At 39.0% G+C, this 20,257-nt stretch overlaps 1 protein-coding gene across 1 annotated transcript; it reads left to right on the forward strand.

Moving 5' to 3' along the window:
• The first annotated feature begins 2,312 nt into the window (after positions 1–2,312).
• On the forward strand, positions 2,313–18,503 carry vapal (VAMP (vesicle-associated membrane protein)-associated protein A, like). The gene is made up of 6 exons (XM_004555270.6): positions 2,313–2,525; positions 9,318–9,470; positions 11,186–11,289; positions 12,273–12,353; positions 15,957–16,136; positions 17,466–18,503. Exons 1-6 carry the CDS (start codon positions 2,468–2,470, stop codon positions 17,625–17,627), a joined length of 738 nt encoding a protein of 245 aa, XP_004555327.1. The 5' UTR covers positions 2,313–2,467; the 3' UTR covers positions 17,628–18,503.
• Positions 18,504–20,257: the final 1,754 nt, after the last annotated feature.

Consider the following 20,257-nt stretch of genomic DNA (forward strand, 5'->3'; position numbering starts at 1 on the left):
ATATTATGGAAGAACAAATGTCTGGCTTTCACCTAAAAAACCCGATATCACTATAGAACAACCTTTTATCTTTAACAGCAAGAAATGATCATTATTTCTGAACATGCACAAGCGTGACACTCTGAACTGCTTTAAACACCTCAAATCACATGTAGACTGCGTCCTATTCAGTACAGCTTACTGAGGAGAAGTCCTCAATTCCCATAAAAGCGATGGATCGCAGTGTCAATGGTCTCTAAGAGAGCAAGCCTCAGATATTAATAGTTCACAATGAGTACACACACTGCACAAAATCGCTGGATTCCTCGCAAATAGCATCTTAAATTCCCCTTTTTAGCATTCCCCTTTTCATCTACGCTCACATGATGGCCCAAAATGTGTTAAGTTTCATCTCTCGAATAAAAAAAGTTTTTCTTTTTTAGAAAGAGTTCTCCTCAACCAGTTGGTGTTTTTCTGCACTGACTTCAGTATTAACTAAAAAAGAAACAGCTGCAGGAAGATTTTCAAACTAGTTAGGTTAGTTGGCAGTAGGTCACCAGTCTGTGTTCAAGCAGCACTGCCTTAAAAACAGTCATGATTCTGTCATGGAAATCACTACGTGGGCTCAGGAACACTTCCAGAAATCACTGTCTGTGTCTGGGAATTAATGCTTGTGTAACTGGGAGCTCGCACACCTTTTTCCAGGTGGAAAAGCAATCATCACTGCTGAAAGGTATATACACTTTTTAGAGCAACATAAAGCTCCCATCCAGATGACGTCCTCTTTCAGGGAAAGCTTTGCATATTTCAGACTATGCTAATCTGATTACTGCCTTAGTAGGAGAAAAGTCCAGGTGCTGACCTGGCCTGCCTGTATATCAGACTTTTCACCAATGAAAAGCATTATAAGCATGATGAAATGAAAAGTAAAAACAAAGAAGAAGACCTGGAATTTTTGAGCAGCTAGAGTCATATATCAGACACGAACCAGACGACATTCATCTCTCAAAAGTCCTACAACTGGTCTCCAAATTTTTCCCAGAGGGATACAACTGTTGTTAAAAGTAGTGGTTAAAATCATGGTTTTATAAGATCTCCAAATCTAAAATAGTCTAATGAAATTTTGCATTGATGGAAAAAAATCACTTCTGTGAAAATAAGATAATACTAAGGGCCTATAGTCCCTTAGTGTTGTGATATTTTGATACCACGGTTAGCATTTACAGGATATTGTTTTATACAGGAAAACTGTTACTCAATAAGGCCCATCTACTAGTTGTTTTTCTCTTTCTCTGTGACCCAAGAATTAATGTGTAAGACTCACAAGCTGGTACCCCAAGGTCGAAAACACCACAGAGACGAGACCACTTCCTTACTCCCATCCTCCCTTCCTTATCTTTTAGAAAAGAGCCAGGTGGTTTGTTTCAGAATTCACTAATGAAAGAACTCTGTATTCTATGTCTAGGAGTGTATTTTGCTGGGATGATCATAAATTGTAGCTGAACTGATAAACTACACACAGGATACTTCTTTGCTCACAAGGCAGGAAGACGTTTCCTTATTTGGTCTGTACCGGTTTGAACTAGGAAAGCTGACACACGAACCTTTTTTTTTCTCTATATAAGCTGTTATGTACTAAATAAACCTTTGAGTCGATTGGGAAGGCAACCTAAAGCAGTCTCTGTTTTCTTGTTCTCCCAAGCTGCTCCCAAGCTCGTACTAACACGCTGAATGGCATACCTGAGTGTTACTTTAAATAATTAGGAATCTTAGAAGGAAAGGACAGAACTCTGCTTATCGCTCGTGCCTTGGAGGGAAAACCGGGATGGACATTTTTTTCCTTCACTTAGTATCTGTATACTCAGTATACTGTTATCAGTATACTGATTAAGTAATCTGTGGTTTAGTTTGATTGCACACATTGATTACGTCGTAAACAAACATCTTTAAAGGGTGACCACTCCGGTACTGTTACCAGGGCAACATGTGACCCGTGCTACACACCAACCTCAACATGCCCTTTAAACCACAAACAACACTTACATTTACGTTACATGTACGTTCACTAATACTTCTAACAGGTTTAACTAGACTACTGCAGAGTGAATTTACTGCGTTAATGTGCATGTATACACCGCAGACATGCGATTATCATACGTCCCTGATTAAAATTCTCGATTAAATCAATAAAGCACAATTTAACTTGGTTCTGGATTTTATAAGATTATTTTATAACATGTTTTTCCTTCCCCGTACGTCTATTTCAGTGTCCACACATTATAACTCGTTTACTGTACCATAATCGCATCAGTTGCCAGACCACGAGTGCGCGCAACAGAGGGCTGTGCACTCGCGCGTTCAAGTATTTGTACCCACATGCTCGCTGAGCTCAGTCAGCGTTTGACTCAGTAGTGGCAGAAGGGATCCAGGATTTCCACTTGTTAGTAAACTCCACGATACCGAAATCAAGTGCATCCCTTCAGCCAACATGTCAAAGTTGGATCAGATCCTTATCCTCGACCCTCCGTCTGACCTCAAATTTAAAGGTATGTGAATGAAATATTATTTATTTACTTGTTGTCGTGTCAAATGTCCAGCGAGTAGTAGTGGTAGTGAAGCAATGATTTCACACTCCCTCAAGCGAATTTCGTTGCTAGCAAGCTAGCTAGCATTCACCGCCATTTTAAGTTAGCCAGGGAGCCGGACGGGCCGCTGCAGCCTGGCGCTATAGTGACGTGGATAGCCGGGCAGGCGTGCACCCAGGTGGCCTGCTATTCAGTACCAGCTTACTGACAGTACCAGGCAAAGAGCTGGAAGGATGTGGCTGTCAGTGACTGCTTAAAAAAAGGAAAGTTAAAGTCTACACGTTAAGAAGCATGTTTGTGTATGTCTTCACTTTTAATATCAGCTACTATGCTGTTGCTAGTTGTGTTAGCAGGAGTAAACTGTTGTTTCTTGTGGCTTAGGCTATTCCCTGGAAAGAAATTAATTTCAGAATGAAAAATCCAGCGTTTATCTTGATGCACCTGTGGCAGGAACTTGTGAAGCCAGTTAAAGTGACTGACAGTTGGAATGACAAACTTGGTTAGCTAACGTGAACTGTAACAACATGGATAGTTTATTTTTTTTAATAGCAACACCGGGCTAACGTTAGTTCAGTTGACCTAAACCTATTAGCTAGATATTGGCTAATTTTAAGCGTGTGTTCGCATCCTGGGCAAAACAGGACGGCACATTCATGGGAAAGCAGGGTGCTTCGCGCATTCAGCACTGATTGCTTTTCCTGGTAGTGATAACGTCCAGTGATGTGTCAGTTAACCGTTGGCTAATGATAGCTTGGCTAGCCAGCTAATGCCAAAGTTGATGTGTAGCTGTGTAGTTGTATAACCGTGTTGTTTTGCGTCTGACAGACCTGAAGAGACCCATATCACATTTTTTAAAAGTCCTAGATAGAACATAACTTTTGGTCATTTGTGAGTCCAACTGTTGCTCTTGTGGGCAAGTGGATGAAGTGGCAGTAAACGGCGCTGATTTCAATGAAGCTAGCCCTCCCAGGCCATGGGTGACACAACAATCTCCACAGTTGGACTATTTATCCTCATCATTATTCATTTTGACCCAAAATTCCGCACAGCACTTCTCGTATTTGTCCCAGTTACCAAGCTCTGTGCCTGCTGGAAGCATTTTTGCGAACTAGACAGTTATTTCTCTTTCTGTTGAATGTACCACTGTCCTGGACGAGGTTATAAGAGGACACTGGTGTTTGGACAAGGTGTGAATTGATACTGGTTGTAGTCTGACAGGATCATTAGGAAGGACACAAGCTCACATTCCAGACCCGCTGTGTCTGTGGGTGGGGTGTAATAATTAGAATGTTTTGGTGATGAGGTGTCCAGGGTGAAACTAAAAATTATTAGTTTCACCCTGGACATTATTATTTTGCCTGTATTTGACGATGACACAGGTGAAATAAAGGCGCGCCCCCCCCCCATGTTAAAACTCTGAAACTTATAAAATTTGTGTACATTGATTAAAATCCAGGAATGTTTTTATCATGCAAGGTGCAACAGAAAGTGCGATGGTGAATGGAGCCTTTTCCAACAGGCTGACATTGTAATTGGACAGGGGTATGGATGTAAATCAGTAAAAACTTGCTCTGGCTTAAGTTGAAAGACATCTGGAAAAGGTAGTAACCATTTGATTAAACTCACATTTGTTATGTCATAATAACAGCATCAAACAACAGGTTAATGTTGCTATTATGATAAAATTCTTCAATCATATGGTTGGAAAGCCACCAATAGTCTTATTTGTCTCGGACAGGTTGTTTTTTGGGAGCAACGAGGTAAACCAGAATAAATAGATGAAACTTTCTCCAGCTGAACGTTAAAATTTCATGGGTATTTAGCCTGATGGTAGACACATGGTTTGTCATAATCTGATTATGGACCTCTACTTTTTACCCGATTAAGAAATTCTACTCTAATTTGACTTGTTCCTGTTACTGATCAGTCACACGGTTTACATTTTCCCTCATCAGATTAAACTTTTGGCTTTTTATATTCTGGATTGGACGCAAAGCTAAATTGCATCAGTATGATGCTGTTCATACTGATCATTGTTTACTGATCCTCATTGACTCGTTTTGTTCTTTAGCACAGAGGCCAAAATGTTTAATCCACTGCACATGTAAGAAAATCCCAATTTCTGGGTCATAAACCACATTCTAACAATTTGATATAAAATGTAAATTATAATGAAAATATGTTTATGTCCTAGCAGTAGAACCTGGAAGCATATTGTATGTTGTATATCAGGGTTTTGGTTGTATCAAAATAGTCCTTTTGTAGGGACTACACATGTTTATGACTCTGTCTTACTTAACAAAAGTCTGTGAACCTTCCTGTTATTTATGACTATCTAATAAACAAAAGTGTATTTTATGCTGTGGTAAATTAAACCCTAACTTAGAACATGTATGATAATTCCAGTATAGTGGCCCATTTGCTTTCATACAAACCAGAGTTTTGTCATACTTTTAACCGGTCGTGTTTAGAGACTCAAGTCTTTATACCTGTTAAGCCCTTTGGCCACTTAACCTGTTATTGAACCAGCATCATATTAAATCTTACATTGGGGGGGGACCTCTAATCCCAAGTACTAAATCCCTAAAGAATGCATCACTTAAATTTGGGAGCTGTCCCCCCCACCCTTGTTTTTGTGTTTTGTTTTGTTTTTACATTTTTGTATGGCCCACATTTAAGTGGCTTCGGTTTTTCATGTGAAGAAGCAATCTGAGGAGAAGGACGATGACCACAGCTTCTTTACCTTCACAGAGACAGAGCTAAATCGGTCTGCATGTATTGGAAAGCTGGACTGTTTTAGAGCCTCTGCTGGGACTCCTCCAGCAAGCTAGAGGGGGCAGCCCTCCTTTCCTTGGTTGGTATTTTTAGAGCAGGACTGGCCTGGGGGGACCCTAACTCAGCATACATGCAACAAGATGAGAGAGGTGCTGCTAATGCTGCTTGAGAAAAGGTGGCATCTTAGTGTTGGGCAGTGGATGCAAGCTGCAGTATGTGGGTGGGATATCTGATGCACACAACTGTTTTCCAGTTTTAGGCTTTGGTGTAGTAGTGATCATTGTGTAAAACGCACGGAAGGTAGAAATATTTTGGGCTCAGTTAATTTCGAGCTTATAGAAGCAGTTACTCATCTGTGCTAGTTTTCTGTTTAGGTCTATAAAATTAAAAAAAAGTCATGGTTTTTACCTAGTCTTTCCAGCATCATAGTGCAAAAGCTAGTATAGCATAGTGCTGAAGCTATAATAGACATTGTTTCTGGTTCTCATACTACTACAGGTAGGCTCTGTTTAGAACAACCTGGTATTGTTCTGTCAGGAAGCAAGTCATTCTTTATAACTCATCTGTGTAGCAAGAACAAAGATCCTCGAAGTACACGCCATTAACAATGAGGTTTTTCAAGTTTGTATGAAGGCATTTTGTGACTCACCTGTGATTTTTGAAAAGCAAAAAAAAAGCCGCAGTAGGCACACAAGTGTACATTCTGGTATTAGCTGGGTGGAGCCATTCTGCTCTGGTCACGCATTCCTTCTTATCTTTCAGAGCATGAATCAAGGCTAAATGCTGACTTTGAACTCCAGAAATAAAGCCAACCTTTAGAACTTGTGGAAGTAGAAAGAATATTTCTGTTTCTTGGTTTGTTCTGATATTTTTAGAAGTGTTAAAAAAAAATACAGATATGGGGGAACTAGTTTGGATACCTATGTAAAATTTTTGTACTAGTAATTTAAATGATGAAAAAGGTGTATTTCAAATTTTGAAGCCTGGCAGCTATTGGGTAACAGGTTTTATTTATTGGTAATATATGACTCATTTAATATGTTAGGTTAGGTTGTTACCTAGGAAACCGTAACCTGGACCCGAGACCACCGTCAGCTTCAAAGTAATACACAACAAGCAGTTTGGTCCTTGTCTGGATGCAAGTTTGCAACTTGTAAAGCACAAGTTGTTAGCCAATGACCGTACGGCATTAGATCCACCCTCCATCATTATGGCCAGGCTCAAAACGCCAAAATCATCTGCTGAAAATCCTGAACTTGAAGCTCCATAAACGGTGGGTGACATCACTGTAGTAAAGCGCATCTTTTATACTTTTTGCATGCATGAAGATGTACACCTGTTAACAGAGCCCATAAAAATATTAAGTTGTAGCTGTGTCTAAATTCACAAATTTGGATATTTTGACATATGTTACATCAGAATAATCATATGAGCTTGCAAATTATCTGGCAGGTAAACTCTATAAACATGATTTATAACATCCATGCTGTGCTCCCAGCTAACCAAACATCATGAGACATTGTCCAAACTCCCACCCTAATTGCGCTGATCGAGTTTGGGGTACCTCTGACTTGGCAAGAAGTGTGTTGTTGTTTTGTTTTGTTTGTTTTTTTTGTTGTTGTTTTTTTTGTTTTTTCCAACATGATATGTTCAATCCGTGCTCGATAGTGCTGACCGTGGTTAAGGACCTAATTTAAAGCCAGTGGTGTCACAAGATGGTGGGCTGTTGTGCAACTTTTGATCTCCTGATACGGAACCAGTCAGCATCATCATGGGATGTCTATATGAAATTAGCTGTTTTGGAGACATGAAGGGTAATTGATTCAGGTGATCACTTGAGCGACATACAGGAAAAAGAGGTCATCTTTGATATCCCAAGCGAAACTGTGCTTTCATAGGTCGTTCCACCCCACCATCTGTATTGGATAGGCTATACAGTTATTAAAAAGAACAAAAAATAAGTAAAGATTCTTATTTTAACATCCCCAAATAGTGAAACTTGGTGTCTTTCTCTCAAAGTTTCTTTGCCGTAACCTTGTATGTAACCTGACGTGCACCTCCTGAGAAATGTAACTACATGTTGGGTCGACACAGCCCGCAACGTTAGTTGGACATAGGACATAGATTTCTCGCGGAAGTCTAAATTAAGCTCATGTCTTCATAAAGCCTATGTTATAACGAGGGATGTACAGATGACTCATCCTTGTTGACTGCCATCAGTTTATCGATTAGGTGTGAAAAGGAGCAGGAAGCCTAAAAACCTGTTTATTCAAGTAATAAAAATGATATGAAGATGTGCAATTCTCTAGCAAAAAGAGGGATTTAAAAAAACAAACAAAACTTGCATCAAAATCTGTACAGAATTTCACAGCTGATGGATTTCTAGTTGTTGTACTTGTGGCAAAAACTACCCTACAGTGTAGCCTCAAACCAAGAAACCTGCTATTCAATAAGGCTTCTTAATCATGTTGTTGTAATTGAGTTACATGTCAGTATTTTTCAGCTAATCCTTTTTAAATGTCTTTTTGAAGCTTGGCGCCAAAACGCAGCATGCCTCTCTGTCTTCCAGGGAGGAGGTGTAACCTGAAATATTGAATTTCTGAACTGCTGTGTAAACATGTAGCCATCTTCTTCAGTATTGTGGCATTTTTTTAATCTAGCAGACTTACTGGGGGGAATAAAAGCTTAATTCTAGGAGTTTCAGTCATCTAGGGCTGCTCAATTAATCGAATTTTAATCACGATTACGATCTGGGCTTTCAACGATCATTAAAAATGACTGAGCCGATTATTAGCCCCTCCCTAATTTATCCGCGACACCTTAAAGGCCGGTCCGTGAAAATATTGTCGGGCATAAACCGGTCCGTGGTGCAAAAAAGGTTGGAGACCGCTGATTAAGAGGACCCGAGGGAAGCTCTGAAAGCTAAGCAGAAATTATTTGGAGAGGAGAGTGACTGCCGTTGGTTGAAAAGAGAGTTTAAAAAAAAAAACAAAATAACTTCAGTGGTGTTGCACACCATTTTATATTATTTTTTAAAAGTCATTGTTAACCCTTTAAAGCCGGTCAGAGCAGCACGCTCCGTTTTGCGTAACTATTTTTAAATCCCTGTAGAACCTGAACCGTGTAAGCTAGCGCAATAATTTGTTTTGCATATGAAACCGGAGGAGTTGTACTTACATCTTATGCCATCAGCTTGTCCTCGGTCACGGTTTCGTTCCACATATAGCTTTGCAAAAACTGCATAAAAAGCGCTTGCAGGAACAAAAACATAATATTCCAGAAACACGCTTTGCCGTTCCTATCAGCTGTTCGTAACACTTCCCACAGTGAAATGATGCACATGCTGTTTTCTTTGCAAATTTGCATCATAGGATTGTTTTTTTTGTTTTTCCTGCAGTATATAAAAATTGCTGTATTTCCAAAATAAAACTATGAAGACACTCAAAATAAATTTCCTGTGGTGGGAAACTATTTTTTGCAACTTTATTGTATTTAAAGTTTTGAGGGATAAACCTCTTAAATTTCTCCAAGTAGAAATATATGTAAACAAAACAAAAGCGATTTTCAATTTTTTTTTTTTGTAGTTTATTGCACTTTTTTGCAATTTATGTAATTACTATGGACTTAATGCATACATATTATTAAAATATGGGCTATAACAGTTGTATTGATGTATAGCAACTTGAAATGCTCCCACAAATGGCACTACAGCATGTAAAAAAAATAATATAAGCTCTGGTGGACTTGGTTCTATGGTAGGTCTTAAAGGGTTAAATAAATATCGTCAAATAATCGTGATCTCAATTTCAGTGAAAATAATCGTGATTATCATTTTTGCCATAATCGAGCAGCCCTACAGTCATCTGTGAAGTTTTCAGAATTTTGGATTTGAACCATACACCAGTGTTGGAGACTGTGCTCTGAAATACAAAGCTAACGCTGCTTTTTTTTTTTTTTTTTTTGTGTGTTGTTTTCCAGGCCCTTTTACAGATGTAGTCACCACCAACCTCAAACTGAGGAACCCTTCTGACAGAAGAGTGTGTTTCAAAGTGAAAACGACAGCGCCACGTAGGTACTGCGTACGGCCAAACAGCGGCGTTATCGATCCTGGATCAAGCGTCAACATCTCTGGTAAGTTTTTATTTGTTAACTGTCTTTTTGCCGCCCATTTGAACATGTAGATTCGGACTGAGTGTGAGCGAATAAAGGAAATGTTCAGTCATAGGTCAACAAGTTGGAGATTTCAGTTAGGGGGGGAAAAAAGTCCAAGTGACCTATGCTGTTTTTACAATGATTTCTGTATGATGTTTTTCTCATGACCCTTAAGGCCACAAGCAATGAAGTTGTTCTGTGTACAACAAGAGTTCCTTTAGCTTTAATTTCTTCAGGCTTTATCGTCTTCTCTGTCTACCTTTTGGAGTAGATCAAGTTGTGCCAGAGACCTTATCTCAGCAGTTTTCCTTTAAGCAAGTTGACCTATCTAAGATGCTATACATTACTATATCTTTTGAATGCTGGTTTATCTTATGTTTGCTGATGACATTAAGGTAGCTTGGGTACCATCAGTTTGTTGTGTTTAGGCTCCACAATTGTCCATTCAGGGTGGCTACTGGGGCCTAACAGAAATATTGGAGTTGAGATAAAGCAAAACTTCTTATAATGAGGAATATTAACAGAACACATCTGAAAGCAACCCATATCAGCATCTTAATTGAAGTAATACATTACTCTGATTAGTGGTTATAATTTCATCTTTTTTGGTATGTAAATTTGGCTGCAGGCAAAATGGGGTTTATTGGGCCAGATTAGTTTCAATTTGGCTGGTTATTAAGATTCATTAGTCATTTTAAAGACAGTTGCCTGCATTGTCTACAAGCACTGTTTCAACTCACTGCAGTGAAAGGGGAAAATGGGTTGCTTGTTTTTAAAACGGTGACCCTTTTCCTCCAGCAGGTTTAGCAACTTAAAGTTATTTGAGCTCCAGCGTGCTCAGCATTACTACATGTGAATGTCTGTAGAAACGTCTCAAAGCACTTTTGCACCATAGTCCTGGTAATGTTTATTGTGTTTTTAAATTCCATAATGGTTAAATGCACTGCTTCTGTTTGTTCTTTGCAAACATTGCCAATTTAGTGTATGACAAATGGCATTATTTCAATGTTTGTGTGCAGAAATATCCACACATTAAAGTTTCAGAGGGCTTTATTTATTTGATGCTTTTAGTGAACAATGACATTGTGAGCTTGTATTGAATTAAGTTGGAAAATGAATGACATCCTCTTGAAACTCAATAGATCCTTTAATGAACCTATTTAAGAAGGGAGGGAGGATGCCAAAATGGATCTCTTGTGAATGTCTGACTCGCTGAAGTGTGTATTAATTTAATTCAGGCAATCAGGTTTTTAGGAGCTACGAAAGTTAGATTCTTATTGGTCCTTCAGTGTCATTGGGGAGGTACCCGTTTGGTCTCACACAATCACATTAAAGTACAATAAGGACTCCTTCAGAAGATGGTGTGCCCCCCTGGTCTTAACAGCATGAAGTACAAAGGAACACTGAGAAGGTCTAAAGATGCTTTGGAACAATCATCCTCCAAAGTACCTTGAAAAACTGTAAATTTACCTTTTTTGTTAAAAAAAAAAAAAAGGAATCTATTTTTAATAAAAGTTGAGTAAAGAGGAAAAAATCACTGATAAATTAAAAAAACATGCTGTAAAAACAATGCCTCGGACGTTTTCACAGGTCATTTCTGGTGTTTAGTATGCTGACTGTTTATGCGATCTGTTTTCTGTGTATAGATGTGCTTTTATTCAAACAGTTCTCCATTGATCATTTCTGTTTTACAGTCATGCTACAGCCCTTTGACTATGACCCCAATGAGAAAAGTAAACACAAATTCATGGTGCAGACTATTTTCGCCCCGCCAAACGTCACCGACATGGAATCATTGGTAAGTGACTGGGATTTACTTTTGAACCCATTATTTTGCTTCTAATGTTGCAGCGAATAACACAGAGGTGTACCTTTGGTTACGTAGCTCCGAAGTCATTTAAATGTGTCAAAGTGGAAGCATGACTATAGTATTTGCACAAACAAAACGGTAAACCTTACTAGTTAAAATCTGTTGAACTGAATAGTTTTTAATACTTATTGAATTCTTTCACATAAAACAGTTGATCAGCTTAAAAAAAATCCCCATTTAAATGTTTTGTCTTTCTTCCACATTTCCTTTTATATGTAAAAACAAACATTACTGTTTGGTCTTTATTGGTAAAAGGAGCCCTATGCATTCCAGTATCACATGCACATGACTTGTGCTTTAAAATATTAACTTGATTGACTCAATGAAAACATTTCATGTATGATATTTGATAGTAGAAAGTCTTTTACTGTTAAACTTTAAGTTGAAGGGTTATCATCATCTGCCGAGTTAATTTCCTTACTCTGAAGCATTTTCCAGTTATCCACCAGGGGACAGCAGAGACTCGGTCAGCCAGTAAAACCTGTACATACCTTGTCATTGTATTCATGAACGGACTTGTTTTGAATGAGGTTTAAAATTCAGGAAGTATAGTATAGACAAACCGAGGTCTGACTGGTGCTGATGTATAAAATGGAGTCTCATGTTGTGACTTAATCTTTTGTTTCTTTTCTATTTTATCGTCTGTACTATACTTTTCTACTTTATTTCTTTATAAATTCAGAGTCTGGGTGGTGCCATTTTGAAATATGTTGAAAATAGTTCAAATAAACAGAAATAAAAGGAAATGAAGCTGTGCCTGTGTTATATAGATTTTAAGGATAAATTGCTTGTACATACAATGTGAAGTAGTTGGCACAGTTTTAATATGTGCATGTGTGAACAGAATCTAATCTGCTAGAAGTTCAAGTTGATGAATAACATGCTTTCATTTGCTTTTAAATCCTCACTAGTGGAAAGATGCAAAGCCAGATGATCTCATGGACTCCAAGCTGAGATGTGTCTTTGAGCTGCCATCTGAAAATGATAAAGTGGTAAGGTGCAATGATCAGAGTCCCTCCTTGAACTGGATATGCGCTACTAAAAACTCTAGAAAAATAAAAATTGTCTGACATAGTGTTAGCATGACATTCCTGTGTCGAGAGCAGAGTGTAAGATCTCTGCAGCATCTTGCAGCTAAAACAATGTTCAGCAACTAGGTGCAGTTAGAATAGCAGTGTGATGATTTACAGGCTGAGACACTGCCCATGGAGCAGTGGTTCTATATGCTTCTGAAACTATGTCAGGTTGGTAAAGAGGATGAAGCTTAAATGGGTCAGATTAGGGCTGTGCGATATGACCAAAATCTCATATCCCGATATAAGACATCTATCGTCCCGATAACGATATAAATCACAAAAATTTAAAATTTTCTGTGAATCTCGGGCAGCTCGACTTGCGTGAAGTGTTTCCAGCTGCGCGTCATGTACCTGGAGTCGAGTGTTTTTAACAATGTATGAAACGAGGCATTTTTAGACATAAGTTGTAACGGCCGCCGTTTTCTTTGCAAGTATTTATTACACGGTGTGCTGCGGGGAAAAGCCTGTTCTAATGTTTGAGTCTAAGGTTTATTTTTTTAGCACCTGACGGCTCTTTTCTTGCTTCTCATCCGTAAATACTCTGCATACTCTTTCACGGGTTCAGTTTATTTTGAAAAGTCTTAACAGGATCTTGAGCTTTATTGTGAAAGGTTTACGTAGAAAATAAACACGCAGACACGCGATGGTTTTACCCTTATTGTTGCTAACGACAATGCATAAAAACAGGCGCTTGTTCGTCAGTAGTGTGGTTATATTAATTATAAGAGAACTTTAAGAAATTAATATAGCCACTACAGTGACCATCAAAACGATGAGAAAATATTGCCGTAAACAGTTTATTTGTGACACCATGAAACAAACGATAGCGTAAAATGAAACGATAGACGTTTTTATATCGTCATCCGATATCTATCGAACAGCCCTAGGTCAGATCAATACTGCAACGTAGCCAGAAAACCAAAAAACTGCGAGTGAACGGATTCTGATTATCTGACTGATAGCAGGCTTTACTTTTTCACAGCTAATCAGTGTTGACTGATTAAATAAGTTATATTTTGTAGGACCAGTGTTGCTTAGGATAATTTTTCTATTTCCAGCAGCTGACTGTGAACTGTGTGTAAGTAGGAGCACATTTCCCTCATCTTAATAGGACATACCCCGCGATATACAATATCAGGGTTAAGTTCCTAATCCAAGATATGCAAATCTGAGTAGGATTCACTCTTATTATGGGGACCACTGAAGTAGAAACTAGATGATACTTTCCTCTTATTTATGTCAGGACATCAGTATGTGTCACTTTGAATCATAACCTTTTTTAAAACCTTTTTTTTTTTTTTTTTTTTTTTTTCTGTGCAGTTTAAAAACAAAAAGTCCAGATCAAAGACCTGGCCTTAATTTGATCAGTCTCATGTACTGCAGCGGTTGTTTTTATCTAGACCTGGTCTGATGTGGTTTGGATCGAGGAAAATGGGCTATAAAGACTATAAATCCTAAATTGTGCTATAAATAATCAGTTTTTCCACTTGTTTTAATCAAATTCAGGTTTCATAAGTGTAAATGTTACGCATTAAACTTAGATTTGGTCTCATTGTTGTCTGGATGGAGATGAAATTTTCGTGTGTGTGTGTGCGTGTGCGTGTATTTTTTTTTTTTTTAATTAAAAAAGCACAGACAGTAATGCTTCATGATGGGATACCTGTTACAAGACCCCTGCTCAAAAGTGAGATCTCTCCCTGTACTATTCAGCAAAAAACAAAAAGCTTTTAACTTTTTGTCTCTGAGAAGTTATTTGTAAAAGTAGCCATAGCTGAAATCTCTGTGCACGCAGTTATGTTTATATCGTGATATTTACTCGGATGATATTCGCAGTTTTAAATGCCCTGAATGTCTTATTTTTCTCTCGTCGTGTACTCTCAGGCACTACTACATGATACTGAACAAGCATCTGGCATCTGTAGGACTTGTACTCTCTGTTCCACAAGTTCTTTTTGTAGCTGAAGGGAGTTCTTTATGAATGAATTGAGGACCGATCAGGCCACGTGCCTCCTGGATTGTACTGTGTGAGTGTTTAAAATATGGAACCTATTCACAGAGTACCGAAGGTCATCTTCTGCTTACAGGAACATGTTAGCATGGGTCATGCCAGCCTTGTGTCAATGAAAATATCCCTAAACTATTTATTGAAAACTTGGGAAATCTGTGCTGCTTAACACATAAAAGTAATCAGAACCTGAAGTCTCTCCTAAAATACATTAATTAATACATTAATTGTGTTGTGCTCCATTGCCAGTTTTCCAAACTTTGAAAAATTCATTTTGTTGCCCAGATCAGTGAAACCACCGACTGTTATGTAAATGTACCTTCTGGTAGCTCCAGGTGTTGGCAGTGACGGCAGTTGTGTGCACCATGTATCAGGGTGTAGCAGGTCGCACAAAGAGAAAGACACAGCAACGTGTTTTACTGTCACACCTCTCTACTTAAATAAAGACCAAAGGGACATGTGTAAGCAATACTGACGTTCCTGAGCATAGGAGAAATGTTATATGTAAATGTTTAATTACTAGATGTATATATATATATTTTTTTAGCATGCATCAAATTCTTGTGGCTCGTCAGTGCGTTTTGCATTTCAACAGCTAACTTTGTCTTCGCTGCTGATGTGAAACACTGAATAACAAAGGCAGCTCTAACTTTTTTTGTAAGGTGAGAAAAGGTGAAAGCTTTAATGAAAAAGATGTTAGTGTAGCTTAGTGCCTCCACTGTATGTCCTAATAATTTAAAGAGAAGTTCAGACTTTTTGTTTTTGTTACAGAGTTACCTAGGTTAGTTAGGTTTTGTGTGTGTGTGTGTGTGGTCCCCCAATATATAAGTAACTCCTCTGCAGGCTCACATTAGGTCATTTTTAAGACTTAAAAAAATAAATTCAGTTTGTGTACGATCAGTCATCCTTGTTTTCATTGCTTATCTGAGCCTTAGTAGGCCTCGTTATAAATGCCTGACTTGTGGGAGCGATATGATGTCCAGAGGGTTTTATTTGTTACCCTCCAGGAAGATTTTAATTTTAATGTAGTTTTATTTACTCAAGCTTGAAATATGTTTTTGTTTAACAAATGGCCCAGAATGATCAGGATAAACTTCTATTAAGTACTCAATGCCTTAACTATGTGCTGGCCAATCATCCTCAAGAGCGTAGTCACTCCCTAAAGGTCTGCTTTTGAGCCAGGAAAAACCCAGATCCTGCCCTCGTACTGATTGTCAACGTTCATCTGCTACTATGCAGCACTCTTTTTTTTTTCTCTTCTTCCTCCACCCCTCATGTTGTCATGCTGTCTGTGCCACTACACAAAGCCACATCCACCATGACTTTTGGAAAGACATGTTTTTTTTCTTTTTGCTTGTCTCTTTCATCTGGCACCATGAGCCTCGGGGCCCTCGAACAAGGCCGCCTTTCTTTTGGCTCATGCGTCCGTCTAGAGGCTAACCTCCATACTTAGCCCAGGGCATACTTAGCCCAGGGCATACTGGGCCTTACCTCATCCTCTCTTTGTTGGGCAGAATGACGTGGAGGCGACCCGAGCCGCCCCCGTGATGAACTCCGTGAAGGCGGAGTCGTCGGCAGCCGCGGTGCCTATCGCTGCCGGAGCGGACGACGCGGAGATGAAGAAAGTGGTGGAGAAGTGCAAGAGACTGCAAGCTGAGATGAACAAGCTGAGTGAGGAGAACCGGCAATTAAAGGTTGGATATGATTGGTAACTAATTGTAGTCAAACACTTGGATTTTTAATGCTAATGCATTCCACACAGAATAAAACTGAAACAAAGTGTGAATGGGGATTTACTGTCAAATATAATTGTACGAGCCTGTGAGTACACACCAACATCATACTACTCTCTGGTGGTTTTGAGTGTGTTTGTTTCAAACTCCGTAGAGGCTTGTGACAGCAACATGTTTGAATGCAACACAGCATGTTGTGTGGGTGTGTTTTGCTGGGTACTTCTCACCTCTGGCTCTTCCAGAGCGTTGAACTGAGGATGAGAGAGGTTTGTTAGAGCAGTCAGAGTGGAAACATGAATTTTGTGTAGTTGTATGAATGCAGATTTTTATTCTAATGCACGCTTCACAACAACCAGGCAGTGAGAAGGGACAGCTACACTGAGGGCCTAGCAGTCAGTCTCAGCATTAGCAAGGGAAAGACGCGTCCCTCTGCTGGAAAACAGCAGGATGAACGCACCTCTTCTGTTTGAAGAATGCAAGATGATATGCAAAAATCAGTTGAAATAAAAGATTAAAATGTATGGATTTGCATGTTATTGCTCTGTTTGTGGTATAAGCTAGATAAGTGACACAACAGGAATTTTCTGAGGCAAACTGGAAAAGGGAGGGACCGTTTTCAGGGTATTGGACACTCATTTGAACTATTAGATGACTTGTTGGCATGTATGTTGGAGTATGACAGGATGTGCATCTAGTTTGATGCTCTTGTACTTAAAAGTGGGAAAATTACACATTGTCTTCTCCACAGTGAGGTCACAAAGTAAAGAGAAATTTCTCAGTTTTCTGCCAGTTTCAGTTGTCATTAGTGACCTCTCTGCAAATATATAAGAACAGATTTTCAGCATCTGCTCTCTCACTGTGTGAGATGAGGGGAATGGCCTTGGAAAGTGTGTCTTAGAGTACATATGTTAAAAGGCTGAACAAGCTCAAAATGCGCATCCAAGTTGCAAATTTAACTTTTTTGACTTTGGAGATGGTTTTACAGCAGCCCAGCAGGACGCTGGACACCTTTTTTCTCTTTCTGTTTACATATACAGCATTGTTCCTTCCTTAGTATCACTATGAAATTCTCCAACTCGACTGCTATGTTGGAATATTGTGGTTGCTTATTTCGTAGTCCGTCTCTCAACAATGGGGAGTGAACCATGAGTTTAAGTGCAGTAGTCACTGGGACAGAAAACTGCAAGTCTGGGCTCAAAGTTTGAGAATTTCTGTAAACGTGCTTGTGTTTTACTAATCTTATTACCTTATTCACTCCTCTTCTTTATTTGTTTTCTGTTTTTTACACAGGACGAAGGTTTGAGAATGAGAAAGATGCCCCGCTCAGACCACATGACACCAAACTCGACCAGCCTGCTCGGTCGGGAAGCCAGCGCCGCCTCCCTACCATCCCTCCTCGTTGTCATAGCAGCCATCTTCATCGGATTTTTCATAGGGAAGTTCATCTTGTAGACTGGGAGAAGCATGCCAGCCGTATCCCACGCCTCGGCTCTGGAATTAAAAAAAAAAAAAAAGGAAAAAAAAAAAAAGAAAAGGAAAAAGGCCTGGAAAAACCGAGAAGTCTTTCTGTTGACTTTTGCCATATCATTGGTAGTGTGGCCTACAGTGAACACATCTGTACAGTATCATTTGAAGGCGCCGCCTTTTTACAATCTCACACAGTTAGTATCCACAGAGTTGAGTGAGGAAAGGCGACAAAAAGCGATTCCCCCCCCCCCCCCCCCCCTTCTTTTTTTTTTTCTTCTTTTTTTTTTTTTTTTTTTTTTCCTTTGCCTGTATAATCCAGATATCCAGTGTGGTGGGACAATGAAAGTTGTATACTATCAGTCAACATGGAAGATGCACCTAGAGTTAACCATGGGCAAGAAGCGCTCAAAAGAATAATATCTCCCCCCCCCACCCCCCCCCCCCTCTCTCCCTCTACTTCTGTTTTTAATAGGAATTGAATGGAATGTTAGGTGTCTTGTAAATGTCGTTTTAAATCCTTTTAAACAAAAAAGGAAAGAACTTCCATCATAAAGACGTTGCTACCTGTTGCTGGATTGCCTCTGAAGTAAAATCTGTTCGGTTTGTAATTTCTTCTACTTGTGTTGGAATGTTCAGGCCCAGCTGGGGATATAGGTGCCTCCTTCTTGTACATTTGTCTTGATCTCACAATACAAATACAGACTTATTATTATTATTGTTATTATTATTATTATTATTGCTACTACTATACAAATCGTATATCCTTCTGAGGCAGTTATTGACTGAAATAACGTTTCCATTCTTAAAGTCCTGTCAAAGGTATTCAACATTGAAAAATAAAAATGAAAAATGTGGTTTTCATAGCTGTCTTTTCCTGCTTGTTGTTGCTGCCAATGTTTTACTTTGTGTTTGTACAATGCAGTACAGTATATGAATTACCCTGCGTTTCTAAATTTGCTTTATATTTCTGCTTCATAGGTATTGCAGTGGATATATATGTATATATTTTGATGTAACCTAGATTGGTCAGATGAATCAAGATGGAAGTTTTGGGCTGTACTTGAGTTAGCGAGGAAGGGATTGTTGTACATTTCTTGTGGTTTGAGCTCCCACAAACTAGGCGCTGTCACTGTCGGTTACGCCAAGGTAATTTTATGCATTTCTGGTACATTATAGTATTCCAGATGAGGGGGGAACATCTGTGGTAAGCTTGTTCCTAAATTTTTTATTTTTATTTTTTTGTTAGCCTGATTGGTAAAATGAGAAAGCGTTCTTTACAAGATGCTGATTATTTTACTTTTTTCTTTTTGCACGGAGTTGAAACCTACAATTATTCTGTTAAAGCACAAAGTGACGTGATTCACTGCAGCATTGGTAAAAGACCACTTTTTTTTTCTCTCTCTCTCTCTCCCCCTCTCTCTCTGTTTGGCGCTAGAGAGTTGGAGAATTGCATGTTAGACTTTGGCTGTGTGACTATAGTGTTAAGAGACGAGCTGAAAGTTGCATAATTGTATGCTTGAAGTACAGAGTGGCCCCTTTGAGTGAGACGTTGCTAGTACTGTTTTTGTCTTCATTCTTTATGGTATATATCTCAGAGATTCTCAGACATATTGAATGATTGTATTGCATAGTTGCTGCTCATTTGTCAGCTGCACATCCATGATGTGAATCTCGTTCCACCACATCCCAAAGGTCACTGTTGTTATTGTTACTGTGGTTAAGGTTGCCTTCATTATCAGCTTGAAGCAGTCTGGTCATTCTCCTCTGACACCAACAAGCCATTTTTACCCAGAGAACTGCCGCTCGCTGTACGTTTTTTGTCTTTTCAGACCATTATCTGTAAACTCTAGAAATGGCTGTGTGGGAAAACCCAGCAACTATGTTCAAAGTTGTAAATCAACTTTCTTCTCCAATCTGGTGCTCTGTTTGAAGTCCAGCAGGTGTTCTTACCCATGCGTTGCTGCTATATGATTGGCTGTAGTAATGACCAATTATACCACCAATTATTTTAAGCTGTGGGTAGCTTCTCCCATCAGCAGCACAATCAACCATATTTATGATTTATTCTTTCAGGTTTGAGCATAGTTAATTTGTTGCTATAACAATACGAACATGTACTGGCTTAAATTGAGCGGTGAGTTGGAACACTCGATATTTGGCTCACAGATGGAGGATGTGGCTAATGTAAGTAATATGTCACGGTGTAATATCACTCGAATTGCGTGTATATGTTTCTATTCAATAGAGCTAAGGTTTTTGTCATCACCTGAATGGATTTTTTTTTTTTTTTTTTTTTCTCCCCATATTTTTTGGGGGGTTAAATCCTTTGTTTTTTCCACCTTACTCATTGCGCACAACAGAAGACCTTATCAAATGTGAGTAAATGCTGCTGCTTCACAGTAACTTTGTACTGAGAATATGTTACAGACCTGATCATATATGTCTGAGGATAAATTTCGCCTCGATCTGCTCCTTTAAAGCTGCTCAGTGGACAGTTTGTCCTTGGAAACTTCCATGTAAGACTCCCTCGTACATCCACTTTGCAAACCCATAAAACTGGGGCTTTTTAAATGCCCTGCTGGGAACCATAAAGTGTAACAAAGGGATTAACAAAA

This window comes from Maylandia zebra, linkage group LG18, assembly GCF_041146795.1.
Source record: "Maylandia zebra isolate NMK-2024a linkage group LG18, Mzebra_GT3a, whole genome shotgun sequence".
In the NCBI taxonomy this organism is placed as follows: domain Eukaryota; kingdom Metazoa; phylum Chordata; class Actinopteri; order Cichliformes; family Cichlidae; genus Maylandia; species Maylandia zebra.